Source organism: Curcuma longa, chromosome 4 (assembly GCF_044706935.1).
Source record: "Curcuma longa cultivar G26 ecotype Majalengka, Jawa Barat chromosome 4, ITB_CL_G26_1.1, whole genome shotgun sequence".
Classification (NCBI taxonomy): domain Eukaryota; kingdom Viridiplantae; phylum Streptophyta; class Magnoliopsida; order Zingiberales; family Zingiberaceae; genus Curcuma; species Curcuma longa.
Genome location: NC_133864.1, coordinates 16,465,154 through 16,483,846, shown reverse-complemented (window position 1 = coordinate 16,483,846; position 18,693 = coordinate 16,465,154). Strand labels below are relative to the sequence as shown.

Here is an 18,693-nt window from a genome sequence, read left to right as displayed (position 1 = left end):
TAATTTTTACCTCAGTTGAATTATACAACACATAATATATTAAATTGAAATTTTATCTATAAGTATTATGAAATAAAACCCATAACGACTCAAAAAATATCATTTAAAACTTTTTAAAAGTTCTAAATAATTTTAATTATTTTTTTAAAGATTTATTTTCATAGTATAGCAGTTACTGTTACAATTATATAGTAGTTATGAAATCGTAGCTGTTATAATTATGTAGTAACTTAGTTGTAAAATCATAACTACTATAATGTGCTCGATTGATTTAGAATTTAAATGGAAAATATAGATAGATAATAATAAAAATAGTACTAAGGATAATTATATTATTTTATAAAAAAAATAGAAATAAAAATGAAAGTGAAATGTAACTTTGACTATTTGAAAAAACAAAGAAGCCCTTTGATTTTTACCCATGTAAAATAATTGTTAAAAATTATTTTCTTATTTTTTAAAAATTATTTCCTGAAAAAAATTGGAAATTTCCACACTCCAGCGCCTCACAAGAAGGTCCTTTGTGGCTCGACCCGCTTCATCTCGACGCCATACCGCACCGCGTCTCGTTCGCTTCGCTCTTTCTCCGCTTCTGCTTCTGTCGCCGGATCGCGCTTGCTCTCGCTCTCTCTTCCAACATGTTCAAGAAGTGAGTTCACCCTCCATACCGCACGCGTTTCAGTTTAATCTGATCTCTTCTCTGGCTTTGATGATTTATTTTTTTTCTTGTCCGTGGAATCGCTCATCCGAGTTTTGAATCATGGCTCCTTCATTTGTCCGTCAGAAGTGCCGCTGACAGTTTTGTGGATTCCTCTCGTTCCATCCGTTCCCTTATGTTTTAGGGTTTTCTGGCCTACTTGTTGTCTACTGCTTAGTTATTATGCACGGTTTCTGCTTGCCAAATTAGATTCATACTTTATGATGTTTATCACCGTTGTGAACTTGAAATCAGTGTTTTTTAGGTTCAAACTTCAGATGCTAATTTGTATTTTTCATGCGTCCGGGGAGCAGTTTGCTTGGCAAAATATGATCTATTTCGTGGAAACTCTCTGATACTAAAGTTATGAATAATGTCAGTTTTTTTCCCTTTGTTCGGATTTTCTCATTTTTATGTTATTGGGTCATGTGCTTTTGTTTAGAATTGATTTTGCAGTTTTAAAAGTTGAATCAATTAAAGTGGAAGGCCTACGAGGTAGGGAGAGATCTGTAGTTAATATAATAAAATGATGTAACTGATTTGACTTACTGGTGATAAGCCCGACACAGAGCTGATTGGATGATAAGATCCATATAGTTGATTCTAAGTAGTTGGGGACAAATTTATGATGCTGATATACTTTATTTATAATTAAAGCATTCTATGGGATAGTTCACTCTTTTATTTTAGAGGCAATTTTGATGGACAAACTAGAGATGAATTTATTTAGATTCTTTTTTTTTTTTGGGAAATGGTGTTGGAAGTAATCCATTTTTATCTTACTATATTTGTCGAAGCCGAAGGTTGTTTCTCCTCAATAAAAAGGTGTCGCATAATTTGGATTAGGAGAATGAAGTTAAGGTTAACAACCCATCTATTAGTCTCCTTTTACATAGATCAGGAGGTATGGATGAAGATGTTGCTACCTTGAAATCTAGGCACTACATTATCTTCCTTCCACCTTCCACCTTCCACCTGTCCCTTTTACTCGGATGGAACTAAAAGGAAAATTGTTTGTTAAGGGATTTGGACTTTGTTCCCTACATTTCTCCCCAATTTGGGCCAAAATTAAATCTAGGATTTGGAAGAAAATTCCTTCCTCTTTTATCTTCTCCAATCACTGTATTGAGGGCCACTGAAGACCATGTGACTTCTCTATCTAGGAAAATAATTGCTCCTAACTGTTTTGGAAACTTGAGAACATAGCATCAATGAGAAGAAAGGCAAGAAGAAATACAAAATCACAATGGAAAAGGGAGGCACAACTTTACGTGGTTTGTCAAGAGTTCCTATGCCCAGCACTGTAGAAAGCTTCTAGAATGAATTGCACCATGGAAAAAAGTTCTCTCTTCATTATCTAATCCTCTCAGTTATGAATAAGGATATAAAGTTTATTATTCATGTATGATCTACTAAATATGAAAGAGAGAATTTGTCAAATTTAAGCCCCAAATTTAATGTTTTTAAAAATAAAATTTAGTGTTGAATGATTAGGTTTGCTTCTAGTTTTTGTTAAGGAAAAAAAGTCACCTCCCCTTGCATTTCCAACTCTTATTGAAATATTTGAGTAAAAATATTGTGGAAAAAAGATCAAGGACTTGAATCGAACTATTCCTTGAAGGAATATATTTGTAGGGGTGGTTTTTTTTGGAGGGCAGTGTTTTTTGAGTTGATCCTAGAACACCATGTTTGAGTCCAATTTTAGTGCTTTTTGAGTTGGTTTTTTTTATTGTCGACTGATTTGGTAATAATTTATTGATTATGTTGAATTTTCTTTTGTTAGTTGAAATTCTTGGTTGATGTTGACATCGTAGACCTGTAATTTGCAGTTCTGGACCTTGTTTTGGTTGTGTAAGGTCATTAAAAAAACACACTTATAAAATTGTTTATTATTGTTAGCTTTGATGGGATGAACATTTAAAGCTTAGCCATTATTCTATAGTAATTTTTCATCACTAGGAAACACTAAACTGATAACAATTATCCGGGAAGGAGAAAATGTAGTCAATGATGTATGAAATTGTAATAAATCAAACATATAATAAGGATGGGTCTTTAGAAATGTCTCAGCTACTTAACACCAAATGTTTTATCCTCACTTCCCATGGGCATGTTTTGATTTCGATTGTGAAATCTACAATAATCCATGTGCATCATTTTCTGAAGATTCTGTCCTCCTAATTTTGCTCCACTATACTGAAACCTCTTCAATGAAAAACATGATTTTGGTGAATGCAAGGAATTTTCCTACAAGTTTGGATAAAAAATGTAGCATTGATGTTATGATCTTAAAAGACCATGCTACCTTCATTGTTCTAGCAATTAACCTGGTTACCTTAACGTCATTAACTAAATACATGGTGAGTGTCATAATCAAAAGAAATAGAAGAGATCTACAGAGGAAATGTATGATGCTGATGAATGGTGCATATATGAGACGTGTCTTAAAGAAGATTCCAGAATCAGGTAAAAAAATAGAAGGTGATGCAGGAATGACATTGATTGTAGTTCATCTCTCTGCATGCTTCTCTCACTAAGTTTATAGTTTGATGATCACTGAATGTTTAATCTTCCTGTATCAATTTTGCTTTTGTTATATAAACTTGAAAGCATGACTATGCGAAAAGGGAATAAGATAAAAACTTTAAAAAATTATGGTAATTTTGAAAATATACCTTTCATTTAAAAGGTTGTACTCAACAAATTCCTTGTGTCATGTATTTCATATATCCTTAACTTGCAAAAGCTTTATCTGTACTAGTATTCCATCAGTTAGAAACATAACTAGTTACAAATTCAATTTACTTTAAGAATATGAATTGTGAGTCGTATAGGCTTGAATTGCTAATTTTCTCATGTCACTTGAAGATTCTCTTTTGAAGATGTATCTGCACAAAACCAAGTAAAGGCATCTGTACAACGGAAGATTCGCCAAAGCATAGCTGATGAGGTCTTTTTCCTTTCTATTGTGGTTAATACTAACCTATTGTCGCATCACGATAGTATGCTTTTATATCTGATATAATAACTTAACTACAGTATCCTGGTCTGGAACCTTTGTTGGACGACATGCTTCCCAAAAAGGTGCCTCTCATTGTTGCAAAATGGTTGGTACATCCTTTCTTTTGTGCATAGCTTTGTAAACTTTCACTTGGATATGATCTTTAGATTTTAATCAAGTCAACTTGTAGGCTCTTTTAGATTTTTTTTACATGTTTTTAAACGATTCAATTGATTGGATATTCTACCCATATATCAATCATCTTGAGAAGCATGACTGTATTGAGAGAATTACTTCGTTATAAGGTTAATTTTTATAATTAGATATTTCTTATAACACTACTTGATTACAACAACAACCAAGCCTTACCCCACTAAGTGGGGTTGGTTATAACACTACTTGATTATACTATATAATTAGTTGCATACAGGGCAAAATTTATTTTCTAGGAATCGAAAACTACTATAATTGAAGAAAAGATCAGAGTTTTCTAGTAGATGTAACCCAATCTAGTTTGAAGAAGGGGGAAAAGGTGTTGATGCTATGCGATATATTTTGATGTCTGTTTCAACTACAAAGGGTTACAAACTTGAGTTGCTAGCTGGTTCTTAAACATGTTTCTTGATGTTTCCTTGTGATATATTTATATTTTATTACAAATTTATTATAATATCCTCGTTCTATATTCATGATGAGTCTCTTTTTGTCAATTTTGGTGCTTCCTTAATAGGAACAATAACCTTGTTCCTTTTTAAATGAGGGAGTACTTTCCTCTTTTTTTTTTACCTTAGGCTATACTGTAATGGTTTATGTTTCTGTCATTCTTTATTCAATTTTAGTAGCTTGATAAAATGAATTTGTTCTAGTGGGGCTTTTAGAATAAATGTATTTGACAATTTATATTTCTACTTACTTTTTGTTAGCATTTTGTCACTCTCATAACTCTTGAAATTGAAAAGTTGTATTGGGACTTGAATCTATGGACCATATGGATACTGAGAAATTATAGCATTTGCCCACTATTAATGTGTTTGGTTTGATTGATGAAATCACAACAGAATTAACACTCTAATTAATATTTCTCCTTTATCTAGTCAAAATCATTTGAACCTTGTGGTGGTGAACAATGTGCCACTATTTTTCAACATTCGTGATGGACCTTACATGCCAACATTGAGGCTTCTTCATCAATGTAATGTATCACATATATCATTTTTTTTATTGTTTTACTATTATGTTCAGATGCATGATTTAAAGATGATCTATATATCCTATGCATGGTTACTCCTTATTCATTGAGTTAATTTGGTCCACCAAGAGTCCTTAGTATCCTTTTCATTATCAAATATAATTGTATTGTTGTTCTTCTTGGTAGTATTCTTTTTTATAATAGATATTGCTATTATGTACTCAGCTTAGACAATCTGCATAATCTAGATTGGTTTATTATAAGATATGTAAGACCTTTAGTTTGTAATTGTATCACATAGTTAAGTCTGTTAGACACCTACTAGCCACAAACACATTTTTATATTCCATCTAGATTTTTAAACTGAAGGGGAGCCTTGGCACAATGATAAAGTTGTTGTATGACCAAGTAGTCATAGATTTGAATTGTGGAAACAACCTCTAGTAATATAGGGTAAAACTGCGTACAATAGATCTGATATGGTCTGACCCTTCCTTGGGCAGACTGCCTCTTTTATCTAGATTTTTAAACTAAATATCAATAATTAGTCCTATTATCAGTTTTGATTAGTTGTTATTTATAAACAAATGCTTGTTATAACTTAAATATACCTTATATTATAAAACTTATCTTGATTAAAGTACAATATACTTGCAGCTATTTTTTTGTATGATATCTATGAAAACTCATATGACCTTAGCAACTTAGTGCAATGCATTCTTTTTGAGGAAATAGACTTGACTTTGTCAAGTCTGAAAATGCTTTTCATGTTGCATGACATCCTCGACAACATGAAACAAGAAGAATGATGGTTCTTGTGTTTTGTTTACTGAATCTCATATATTGTGACCACATATATATTTTCCTGATGTTCTTTACTCTCTCAACTTTACTCTTCCTCTTTCAGATCCAGATATAATGAAGAAGTTTCAGGTAGACAGAGGTGCTATTAAATTTGTCCTATCAGGTGCAAACATAATGTGTCCTGGACTCACGTCACCTGGTGGAGCTCTGGATGAAGAAGTATTGGAGGAAACTCCTGTGGTACATGTTCATTTACATATAAAAAATATTTGGAAGCATAATCAAATTCTTTATTCTTGAAACATGGACAAGACATTGAGTGAGCAATAAAACTAAGGGTTAATTGTATGTTCCCTTAAATCACCATGCTAGTTACTTCATCTCATAGTATCATGTGATAAATTTAAATACATTGATAAACTTAGTTTTAGAAAAATATAATTACTTATTGATAAGAAAACAAATGTACTTTATTTTTTAGCTAAGAGAATTTTAATGTGCGCAATAAGTTGTCAATTTTCATATTTTCCTTTACAAATTTGATTTTTGCATAAATAAAATGATGAAAATTCGAATACCGTCCAAACACAAGAGCATATATCTTAATTATTTTCCTCTAATATTTTAAACTTTTATTATTTTTTAATTTTTTAAATTTTTTATAACAATTTTGAGAATCATTTTGTTATCATCGACTCTTGAATTCATTCAACAATGATTTATATAAAAACTTGAAATAACAATGCAAGATAATTCATCTTGGATTTGAGTCAGACATCCTCAAGCTTTCAAGTTTTAGTTCTACCATGCAACCCCTCCCAGGATGGAAGCTTCATGGACACTGGGGGAATGTGAAATCCTTGAATCTATTTCAGCAATAAATCCCATGTTTGAGATACCCAACGAAGTGAAAACTTTGATTTAGTTTGAAACTTGAAGAATTTTTTGATCTCATATGCAATAGTAACTTTTTCTTTCAAGTCTGGATAGAAAAGAAAGAAAGTACCCTTCGCCTTGTATGTTGTAATATCCTTGTATTCCAGTTAAAATATCAAACCCATCCTTGGTCCTTGATTATGAGATAGTTACTTTTTTAACAGTTGGTTTGTTTAGTCTATTAAACATGCAAGCTCTGCAATTATTTCATAATGCACCTGTTATTTGTGGATAAATGTTTGCTTGAGCCTATGAAAGTATGTTGGATTTCAAATCTTTGATGTCGTTAAGTTGACAATCATTAGTTGAACTGTTTCATGTTTTCTTGTAGGCCATAATGGCAGAGGGAAAACAACATGCTTTGGCTATTGGATTTACAAAAATTTCAGCAAAAGATATGTGAGTTGCCCTTTTATTAATATAAAGTCCAATTAATGTTAATGTCTACATTTCAATGTGCTTACATACGGTTGGGATAAAAAAATATTGATGCATTTTAGTCACCTAGCATTCAAAGAATATTTGGTAAGTTCATTATGATATACAGCCAGAGTAGTCAGTACGAGTGGTTATGATCATTCAAATCTACATCCAAGAACTTGTGTATAAGATTGTATCTGGAGTTCAATTTCCAGTAATGATTATGATTAAGCACCATATTGAGTGAAATTCATTAAATTGTATCAACACAACTTTCAGAGTACAAAGGTTAAAACCCGCCAACTTTGAAAGTATGATACATGTTTGTTCCAGCTATTTGGGTCGGCTAGATGAATCTTAGCGCATCGTAAACTTTTGGCTAGGCTGTATGGCTAGCAATATTTAGATTTATTAAACCAATTTTTATTAAATCTACTATAGTTCTCTATGGTCTCCATCCACTCCTTTCTATCTCTACTAAATTTAGCTCAACTATCAAATCTAATGGTTGCCTCTAAACATTTTGTATCATCTCAATCTTCTCAATTTATCATCTAGTTGAATGACACTTGATTACTCTTTGATATAGTGACTGTCTCCATCCAGGTTAAGCATATTGCCTGAGCTACATTATTATTATTTTTATCTGTATAGGTCTCTAATTACTCAAACTCTGATTCAGAAAGTATGGTGGATTGTAGTATTATAATATTCCTTTTAGCCTAAAGAGCACACTGACACCACCATCACAAAATTTGAAAATCTTAATTTTATTTCAACCAAGCTCTGATCTTCAATATAATAATAGATGCAGGATATCATGGGTTTTATCATATTGATAGTTGCAGCATATGGACATTTTAACGCCGTGCGCATCTATCTTGATCTATATTATGTTGAATTATCATGCAATGAACATTTGTTTTCTATTCGGTGCAGAAAATCTATCAACAAAGGAATTGCAGTTGACAACATGCACTATCTGAATGATGGCCTTTGGAAGGTAGTTTTATTTTTTATGTTTGGTCGATGTTTGTTCTGCTTTACAGGATATCATTCACTTTCATGAAAATTGTTTCCTATTTGTTGCTTTATTATAGTACTAAGAAGTTAAACAAACAAGTCGACCTAGACAAACCGTATCAAATTCACTTTCAGAATTGGCTTCGTTTACTTATTTTCACAATTTTAGTAGTCGAATTGTATGTGCTTGGCTCGAGAAGTTCATTCTGCATCGCAGTTATTTCGATCAAGAGTCCTCATGCTTGAATTGCTTTTGGTTTCAGATGGAACGGTTTGAATGAACTCGCCTGTTCTTGTTTACCAGAAGAGGCTGTTGGAACATTAAGTCACCTTCGATTTGGGAGGGAATGCCCAAAACACTCCAAACCAGTTATGCAAATGCAACATTGTTAATGCTGCCATTGTTTAACTTCCAACTGACCTGTTTTTACACCTTACTTTCCTACCGTTGTTAGTTCAATGTTCCATACGACAGACTCGAAAAACTGGCATGTAGGGTAGAAACAAAGGGCCTGCTTGCCGACGCCGCTAGGGCAAAGTATCTGTCGGCGAATGGCAGCCGCCTCCGGTGCCCCCCTTCCTGGCACCTCAGGACGTCATAGAATTCTCCCCTTTCTCAGTTCTCTTCTCTCCCAAACGGAAAAGAGAAGGGAAAGGGAAACTAAAACAATGCAATCTGAGTGGATGCTCCTTTCTCTTGCAAAAGGAAACTCCCACGTGACGTTCACATGCACCGGATTGCAACCTATAGATTCTTAATTTAATGGGATGGAATAAATACTCTTCCAAGACAATCGCTATCAACAGTCTTGAAGGAATTCGCACTCTCCGATTTCCACACACTTTATATATTCTCTCCTAATTATGTTTTTGACTTGTTTTGGTTGAAGATTAGTTCTTAAACAGGTTCATTAACCTAGCTAATACTTTAATTAGTTTAACTACGAATATGCATTGTATTTTCTATCTCCATTTTTAAAGAATGAATACGTTATATTTAATGTTATATAATACACACGAGAACATATACGTAGAGTACATATGCCTAACGAAGGAGATGAGATCTTCCAAGAGAAAAAGACACTACTAGTTAGAATGGTAAAAATGAAAACAAAAGTCGAACAATATCTTTAGGAACCGACTATACACTTATTTCATACGAATTGAATCTCGATTTACCAATTATAATTTTTCTAGCAAAGTAATTCGATCGAGAACTTAGGGTTTAGAGATCGAGGATAAGTAAGTCGGGATCGGGCATGGAAGGTCACATTACTCGATCTATGGAATGTCGATCAGAATGCGAATGCATAGACTAAGATCTTTACTAGTGAATGAAGTCTATCACCTTTCCCATAAGTTCGATTCCTCATCTTTGCTAGTGAATGAAAAATGTGGCAGTTTGGATGAGGAAAACGACCTTCATCAATCCAAAAAGAAAGTCTTTCTTCTAAAGTTTAGATTCTGCCTTCAATTTTGACTGCAAATGCCATGCAATTCCTCATATCTTCATCTAACATATCGAAACTCTTGTCTATAAATATGCTTCCAATGAGCTACAATTTCCTCCATCCCAACCACAACAACAACCTCTCTAGCTCCCTAACCTCATGGCCGGCGTTTGGGTGTTCAAGAATGGTGTTGTGCGTCTGGTCGAGAACACCTCCGGCGCCGAGCAGCCATCAACGGCGCGGCGCAAGGTCCTCGTCTTCACCCCTGCCAATGAGGTGATAGGCTCCTACGCCTCCCTTGAATGTAGGCTTATGGCTTTGGGTTGGGAGCGCTATTACGAGGACCCGGACCTCCTCCAATTCCACAAACGCTCCTCACTTGACCTCATCTCCCTCCCAATTGACTTTGCCCGCTTCAAGTCCATCCACATGTACGACATCGTTGTCAAGAATCGTGACTCTTTCAGGGTCATCGACATGTAGAGTATCTATCATTCCCCGTACCTCTTCCATGCTAAGCGAGTGTTCTACTACCCGAGTGAAAGACTGCCTATATATGTGTGATGATGTTTTGAAGCTGTGAAACCTATCGATGTAACTGTTTTTGCTTATCTATGCAAGTTAATGAGAGATGATATGAAACCATGCAATAGTTTGAAGTACTTATGAAAGGCGGGAAAAAGTCCATTCAAATTTATGCAGCTAAGTGTAACTCGATATGCATGATCTTCTTATCGCGCAACAATCGTGATTGATCACGAGACATGTAAATTTATACTCCACGATATGTTCCATTACTAAGTGATCTTTGATTCCTCGAACAAGTCTAAAGAAAAATTTTATGCCAAAATGACTTTTATGTTTTCACATGATTGAGCACAAGATGCTTTTATCAGGAGATAACACAATTTTGCCATCCAGTGAGGGTTATCAAATTTGCTTATATTTGTAGGATAGATATGATTCGAAAGAATACTCGATCAATTGGAAAATATACTCATTTCCACTTGACCCGTCTCATTCGAGTTGTAAATAAGTCAAGCCGGACCAAATTTTATGTTGTTCAAATTTATTTGCAAAATAATCGAGTTTAAAATTAATTAATTAGCTGCATGCTAACTTGATTTTTTTTCTTTGTTGTTCAATCTGTTAAAATATATTCATTTAATTAACTTTGTTGTACACGAATATAAATAATTTTTTATTAAATTGAACACTAAACTAAATATATTAATGAACCTTAAATGAGTAATTGTTTTGGTAATTAATCACAGCTTTGCCTCTCTTGGATTTAACGCTGAGCAATCCGTGCAAAATTGAATCGAATCGATTAAATCGTAATAAATTAAAAAAATTTCAAATTAATAGAATCGATTTATCTTTTCGATAAAAATCAAACAAATCGAATTAATTCAATTTAATTAAACTTTTGCTCCCTATTATTTGGATTTCATAATATTAGAGATTAAAAAAAAACATGAGATCGATGAGGATGGAAAAGCTCTTAAAGAAGGAGAACAAGAACAACACGTGTAGTGGAGTAACAGGGAATCGAAATCCTACTCCAAATCACCTTTTGGAGGAAAAAAAATGGAAACTTAGGAAGATAACGATTCGAACTGAATCGATTCTTGGCCGTAAGGACTAGTGTACCGAGAAGGACCGATCCAGAGTATTATTCCAATTTCCAACGTGTAAAATTTACTCCAACAAATGAAATGCATTCATTTTTACATAAAAAAAAAGAAGAAAATCATCATGAACATATTCCCACTTTGCTGCGGTTTTTCCCTATTGCCATATTCCCACTTTTTATTGCTCAGCTCGGTCCCCGCTTAACTCCGCTCCCCAATCACGGTGTAGTAATCAGTAGTTACTATAACGTGTAATAATTATTATATAAGTATTATAATATTATAATAATATTATTGTTGTAGTGTTGTAGTAGCTATTTAATTAGTAGTTGTTATAACTCATAAGTAATTAATATAACTATTTTAAAATAAAAAATAATTTTAATCAACTTGATAATAATTTTAATCAAGTTGATTGAATATTATAACAATTAGCTACTTAAAACAACTGTTACAGTTCTTTTATAGTAATTTGATTTCCTTAAAATAATTCTATGAAAGTAATTTTGATTAAAACACTACTAAATTAAAATACATGATATTTTTTATATAAAATATAGAGAATATTTTTTAAAATATCCTTTTAATAATTTACATATTTAAAGATGTTTTTTTAGCTCAGTATATTATTCACATGCATGAGATTTAAAAAGATGGATCTGTCACCTCAGCTACTTCTTAGAATTGACCCTATAGATATGGAGATAGGTAAGATAGGAAACGCATGGTATGATGAATGACAGATGTGTGTTCTCATGAAATTCAATCCGTGATGATTACATCAGAAATATTATGCATCTATCACCTACGTTACACCCTATGGATATGCCACTTCATTAATGGCCTCCTATAACTATCTCTATGGATATGGAGGAAGCTAAGATAGAAAATACATAGTAGAATGAATGAGTTTTTTGTGAGATTCGATCTCTAACTACTACATTAGAAATATCATATGTTCATCGTCTGCGCTTACACTTTGCATGAGCCTTAAGTAGTTTGAAATGGAAGCAAATGGATTGAAAAAACATATCAAATTTATGAAAATAGACTCAGTACATGCAACACTGGTACTGGTATTGCAGGAGAATAATAAACAGAATAAACATAAATCATCAAAGATCTGCCAAGTTTTGCATGTACCTGTAGAGTTTATCGTTTGCAGCTGCATTTTTATTTATTCAGTTAATGATTTTAAAATGTTAAGAAAATAAAAAATCGACAATGTTCTTGCACTACGTGTCGTTCCTGCCAGTGTCGTCGTCGTCACGAGTGGCCGTGTTCGTGTACGTTTCTGCATGCGCCGCCGCCATGAAGCGTAAGCACAGGTGTCTGCAACTCCTCGTGACGTGTCTGCATGCGCCGCGCTCTGATATGCAGCACTCCGCAGCGAGGGATCATCGGATCGATCAGGAGACAAAATTCGATCGGCAATGGCGGCGACGACGCAACCGAGAGGATCACAGGCGACCGCTGCGTCCCCTCCTCCGTGGGAAGTCCTCCAACTCGTTTCCCAGTCCATGGACGACGACCCCAAGTCCGTCGCCGTCGCCTGCTGCGTCTCCAAATCGTGGCACGCCGTCTTCACCTCCGACCGCCTCTGGACGCGCCTCAGCCGCTCCCTCTTCCCTTCCTCCGCCCACTCCGCCGCCGCCGCCGCCATCTCGCCTCACCATCTCTTCCGGCTCCTGCACAAGGCTACCGCCCGCCACCGCCGCCTCCGGGTCCCCTCCCCGCTCCGGCTCACCCTCTCCCTCTCCCGCCTGCTTTTCTTCCTCGACATCTTCCAGAGCGGCGCGCCGGTGCTCTCGCTGGCCCGAGCAGGGACCGAGCTCGTCGCGCACCACGGCATCTTCCGATTCTCGGTGCCGATCGGCCGAGACGAAGCGGTGGTTCTCGACGCCCGCGAGGAGTCGAAGGTCGCATGGACGGTAGCGACGGCGGAGTGACGAGAGGCTTTCGCGTTGATGGAGCTTGAAGGGAACGGGAAGTCGGTTGGGAACAGAGAGACGTGGTTCTCGGATAAGTTGCCGTGTCCATCGGCGTGCTGCTGCTCGGAGGCGGAGGCCTCTGGCATCGAGGCTCAAGTCTTCATTGAGCTTTCCGACGAGGTGCCTGGTGGCGGCGACGGCGTCGCCGGCGGCGGAAGCGCTTATAGGAGGGTGGAGAAGGTGAGCTTCGGTCTGATGAACACTAGAACTTGTAGATACACAAACGTGGAGGATGGCTTGCTTCATCTGCAGCACTTCCTTTTCGAGGCTAAACAGTAACTCGATCAAAATCTACAAAATGCGATGTCTTTTTTGTGTATCCTTGTGATCCACGAGCAATTCGACCATGAATCGAAAGGCTTCCGATGATTTGAGCTCAATGTACGCATGTGCCCAAGTTCCTTGCCCTAGAGCGCTCAGATCACCACGAGCGCCGATCACTGGCTCGTTAGGGCGAAAAGAAAAGGAAAGCTGCAATCCCCGGAAGAGAAAGAGACTCTGCATGGCGGACAAATATCCGGCGGCTGCGGCAGTAGAAGAGCGACGCGGCGGAGACGGTGATCGACGGCGTCGCAGCGCACGCGGCCGCCTTGGTGGAGGGATGGGAAGGTGTGGTCGGTGGGCTTGGGGGAGCGGGGGCGAAGGAGGAGGAGATGGGAGTAGAGGGCGAGGTCGGCGCGGCCGGAGTCGGCGAGGGAAGACACGAGGGTGTTGGGAAGGAACGAGGCGGCGGCAAAGCGGAGTAGGGAGGCGGCGAGGCCGGTGGCGATGATCTAGGAGGCGGAAGAAGGCGCCCTCGGAATGTAAAATGTGGAACATTTGTAACATTTGTCATAAATCCAATGGAAGTGCACGGGCTAATCTTCCAACAGCCCAAACAGCAAATCCAGCGTCTCCCTTATCATCGCCGACGCTCTCTCTCTCACCCTAAACCCTTACAAAAATCTCTTCTTTCTCCTTCCAATCTCAGTCGAAGATCGAGAGATGGAGCTCTGTTCTCCCCTCCATACCCTCTCCTCCGTCGACCTCTCCTTCTCTGCCTCCATTTCCCATCTCTGCCTCCGTTCCTACATCGAATCATCCCAATCCCGCCGCCCGACTCGCCGTCGCCGGGCTCTCGCCGTCGCCAGCACGCCCCCGCCGGAAGCTCCGCCAAACAGCCCCCAGCGGCTCCTCCGTGAGCTCGCCGAGCGCAAGAAGGTCGCTTTCCCCAAGAAGAAGGTCCCTCCGCGCCGCTTCATCCTCAAACCGCCCCTCGATGATGCCAAGCTCACCCAGCGCTTTCTCAATAGCCCTCAGTTGTCCCTCAAGTCCCTGCCACTTCTGAGCTCCTGCCTCCCTTCCGCCCGCCTCAACAATGCCGACCAGACCTGGATAGACGAGTACCTCCTTGAGGCCAGGCAGGCCCTGGGGTACCCCCTCGAGCCGTCCGACCAACTCGACGATGGGAATCCAGCCAAGCAGTTCGACACACTGTTGTACCTAGCGTTTCAACACCCGGCGCCAGACTGCCAGCGCGCCAATGCCAAGCACGTCAGGAACGGACACTCCAGACTCGGCTTCCTAGGGCAGTACGTGCTTGAGCTTGCGTTCGCTGAGTATTTCCTGCAGCGTTATCCACGAGAGTCGCCTGCGCCAATGAGGGAGAGGGTTTTCCAACTGATAGGAAAGAGGAATCTGCCCAAATGGATCAATGCAGCCAGCTTGCACAACCTTGTGTTTCCTTATGATGAGATGGATAAGATGATTCGCAAGGACAGGGAGCCTCCAGTGAAGTAAGTTTTGATAGGTTAGCATTGAACTTAGTTTGTGATTCAATTTCTTCTCCATCCAAGTCTTGGAATTGAGGAGGATCTGCTAATTTGCAAGTTAGTGGATAGCTCAATTATGTAGACATGGAGTTGAGTTCTTCAGCACCATATGTTGGAGTTAAGAAGGCCAATTCAGCATAGCTGTATGCGTGTGTTATGTCACACAAATCACCTTCTTGTGTTCAATAGAGTGGTTGGGTGAGAGTTGTTTCAATCATTTTAGCGACTAAATTATCAGGCATTAGAACAAGAGGAGTGAGAGAGGAGTGAGGTATTGAACGCGTTCAGAGTTCTGAACGCGTTAATAGGTGGGCCCGTGCTTTTTATTTTTATTTTTTTAATGTTAACGCGTTCGTAGAGGTTGCATAGTGTGAGTGGTGGTCGACCACCATATGGTGATCGACCACGTGGTCGACCACCAAGGGTGCAGATTGTGAGTGGTGGTCGACCACTGGTCGACCACCATATGGTGATCGACCACTGGTCGACCACCACTCAACCACGTGTTAAGTGGACCCAATCGACCACTGGTTAAAGGCGTTATAACGTCACGAGCGTTGCAGATGCTCTTATATGAATTTGATGGATGTTCATGCATATACATATAGTAGGAATAGTACATATGCAAGAGTGACACCAAGCACAGAATGCACCAAAAGGCAGATGATAATTTATGTCTAGCAGTACATAATAAAGATGTAAGTACAGAATGCACCAAAAGGTTAATCAATGATTCAAATGGTTGATTTTGCTTATAACAATGACATTCTTTTTCATATGATGTTTATCTAGGATTTCTAAGAGAAGGATTGAAAAGGAGATGCTACTCTTCAAATTTCATGACTCATTCCCTTTGTGCACTGTCAAGTATCAAATCTGCTAGCATCTCAAATAGCTAAGTCTTAAGACCTTTCTAACTCATCAGAGAAGAGTCATCTTATACACTCTTTAATGACTCATTCTAGTCAAGCTTGCTTAGGGCTATGGTAAAAGTTGCTTGGTTCATCCAATGATTATTGACCATTGCTAAAAAGTTTCAGTCCTTGGACATTCTAGTTCCTCCTCTCAGACTTATCCAAGCTAGACTAAAATTGTTCCGTCTAAGTTAATTTGAAACTAATATACAAACTAAAGGAGATTAAGCAGAGATTAGTCTAATTTGAATTTTAATTCAGAGAACAATTTTATAGATGGAACTTTGATATATCATTGTAACAATTACCTTCTCTGTTTTATATCAGGAAAACACCTCTTTAACAAATGAGAGTACAGAAAATAAGACAATAATAAGGGTGGGTTGCATTCCATTCCAAGAATTGATTTTTATCAAAAAGACTTGAAGCCAAACTACATTCTCTTAAAGTAGTTTAATACTTGGGTAAATTATCTTTGAAATTGCTTTGTGAAACAATTGGTGATACTGCATTTAGAATGCCTTCCTTGCTAAAGCTAAAATAATAATAATTAAAATTTGTGTGCCTCTGCTCTTCCTTCCTGCTTGCTTTTCATGAGGAACAGAGGAACATTCTTAGGCCTATTGATAGTCCTTTGCTTTCTTAGAGTACAAGCACTCAAGGTTTCACGCACCACTCTCTTTCAATGGCTTTTCAGGTAGTGGTTGAGCTAAGAAAATTTTGTAATATGTGCAATATTTCCATTATGCTTATTGTTTTTTCTAAAGGTAAATTATTAATTTGTCAATTTTTGTAGGGTCAATTGACCCACTACTTACAATGTGTCTGCACACACCCATTTTTTCAGGTCTGTATTTTGGGCATTGTTTGGAGCCATATATTTGTGCTTTGGTATGCCTGAAGTATACCGCGTACTATTTGAGGCATTCGGAATGAACCCAGAAGATGAAAGCTGTCAACCGAAGTTGAGGCGGCAATTAGAAGATGTTGATTATGTCTCGGTCGAGTTTGAGAACAGACAAATTAACTGGCAAGACATGGCTGCATATAAGGCATGCAACTGTTATTGTTTCTTCAGATGCATTATTTCAGACTTGTCTGTTCCATGTTCATAATTTCTCATTATATCTTTACTTTCAAGATTGTCGAAAATCTTTGATCTCACATTTTTCCATTTCCGTGCAGCCTCCACAAGATGCTCTTTTTGCTCATCCAAGGCTTTTTAGAGCATGTGTACCACCAGGTATGCATCGATTTCGCGGGAATATCTGGGACTTTGATAGTAGTCGTAAAGTCATGGAAGCGTTGGGGTACCCTTTGCCAATGAACGATCGAATTCCAGAAATCACCGAGGCAAGGAATATTGAACTTGGCCTTGGTCTTCAGGTAACCTCTGAATATTCATTCTGCTTTGATTTTGCAAGAGTTCTTTGCACCTAAGCAGTTAGTACATGTTTGATTGTGATGGAGACGAACCGAACGACGATTCCAAATCCCAATTTTTAATTTTCAACACTTGTTAAAACAATTTCAGATTCCTAGATTATTCATATTTGCACTAGTTTCTGTCAGATTATTCTCCAAATGGAGAATGATGGAGACCAATCTTCATTTAGCAAAGACAAGCAGGCAATGAACTAGGGCATCCAAAGGATGCACATCCATGGGATTTGTTTACCATACAATCTGGCGGTCGCACAGAACGGAAGATCTAAATATTATCTCGTTAGAGGTCTTCTATGGCCGTACCCGAATAGGCTACATTCGGAACTTAAGCTGAAACTAGTATAGTATAATGATGCTTGTTGATTATGGCATCTGTTTTAAGTACTTTGAGATGAATCTTTTGGGTGGAAATCGGTTTTAACACAATTTGTTATGTTGGCAGTTGGCATTTTTACATCCATCCAAATACAAGTTCGAGCATCCTAGATTTTGTTTCGAACGGTTGGAATATGTCGGGCAAAAGATCCAGGTACAACTTTTGTTGTGAAATTGCTTGTAAGGTTATTGTCACCTTAATAGTGTTGCTTTAGCTGTACTCGCACGAGTCTCAGATTTGTGCGAGTCTTAGCAAAAAAGGATCGAGTTATTTTGGGAAGTATGTTCGATCAATCCTTATCATTTTACCAATTATTTCCCCTTCAGGATCTCGTGATGGCTGAAAGGTTGCTAATGAAGCATCTTGATGCTCCCGGAAGATGGCTACAAGAAAAGCACCGGCGCACCTTGATGAACAAGTTCTGCGGCCGATACTTGAGGGATAAGAACCTTCATCATTTCATCATTTACGGAGAGTCGGTTCAGGACAGGTTTGAGTACAACCGGAGGCTGAGAAACCCCGCCACGACTGCAGTCCAGCAAGCCATACACGGGCTTGCATACACTGTCTATGGCAAACCGGATGTCAGGCGCTTGATGTTTCAAGTGTTTGATTTTGAGCAAATCCAGCCAAAGGCTGTGTGAAGACAGGCATACCGGTTTTTTCCATTGCATCTTCGCGTCTAATTCACAGCTGAAATGTATTTGAGCCTTCAAAATCTCGAGCGAGAAATAGTCGATATGATTGCCAAAGGCTTCGAAGGTTAGCGTTCGTCTAGTAGACATCGACGAAGCTGCATTGTTGTTCAGGTTTGATAAACACACAAGTCTGCATAAGAACTCATCCGCGCTCTAGAGCACGATGGATGGCTTAGTTATATAAATGCAAATCTAATGTATCATCATCCTGTTCCAGTTCTTTACACAGGGATTTTGGATGAACATTTAGAAACAGATGGCTTTTCTGTTGCATAGTTAGTGTGTTCCTGTATAGTTCTGGG

At 37.9% G+C, this 18,693-nt stretch overlaps 3 protein-coding genes and 1 pseudogene across 3 annotated transcripts; all 4 read left to right on the top strand.

The window, feature by feature from the left end:
* The first annotated feature begins 517 nt into the window (after positions 1 to 517).
* LOC141826057 (uncharacterized) lies at positions 518 to 8,537 on the top strand. Its single transcript, XM_074713312.1, has 8 exons — positions 518 to 649; positions 3,566 to 3,647; positions 3,737 to 3,804; positions 4,793 to 4,890; positions 5,795 to 5,931; positions 6,959 to 7,026; positions 7,987 to 8,050; positions 8,334 to 8,537. The coding sequence occupies exons 1-8, from the start codon at positions 639 to 641 to the stop codon at positions 8,349 to 8,351; spliced, it is 546 nt and encodes a 181-aa protein (XP_074569413.1). The 5' UTR covers positions 518 to 638; the 3' UTR covers positions 8,352 to 8,537.
* A 1,117-nt stretch (positions 8,538 to 9,654) lies between these two features.
* Positions 9,655 to 10,163, top strand: LOC141828345 (flowering-promoting factor 1-like protein 1). Its single transcript, XM_074715763.1, has one exon. The coding sequence runs from the start codon at positions 9,681 to 9,683 to the stop codon at positions 10,002 to 10,004; it is 324 nt and encodes a 107-aa protein (XP_074571864.1). The 5' UTR covers positions 9,655 to 9,680; the 3' UTR covers positions 10,005 to 10,163.
* Positions 10,164 to 12,588: 2,425 nt separating this feature from the next.
* LOC141826098 (putative F-box protein At5g04010) lies at positions 12,589 to 13,271 on the top strand (annotated as a pseudogene).
* A 703-nt stretch (positions 13,272 to 13,974) lies between these two features.
* Positions 13,975 to 18,366, top strand: LOC141827596 (ribonuclease III domain-containing protein RNC1, chloroplastic-like). The gene is made up of 5 exons (XM_074714884.1): positions 13,975 to 14,921; positions 16,719 to 16,923; positions 17,057 to 17,257; positions 17,760 to 17,846; positions 18,020 to 18,366. Exons 1-5 carry the CDS (start codon positions 14,131 to 14,133, stop codon positions 18,335 to 18,337), a joined length of 1,602 nt encoding a protein of 533 aa, XP_074570985.1. The 5' UTR covers positions 13,975 to 14,130; the 3' UTR covers positions 18,338 to 18,366.
* The last annotated feature ends 327 nt before the right edge of the window (positions 18,367 to 18,693 follow it).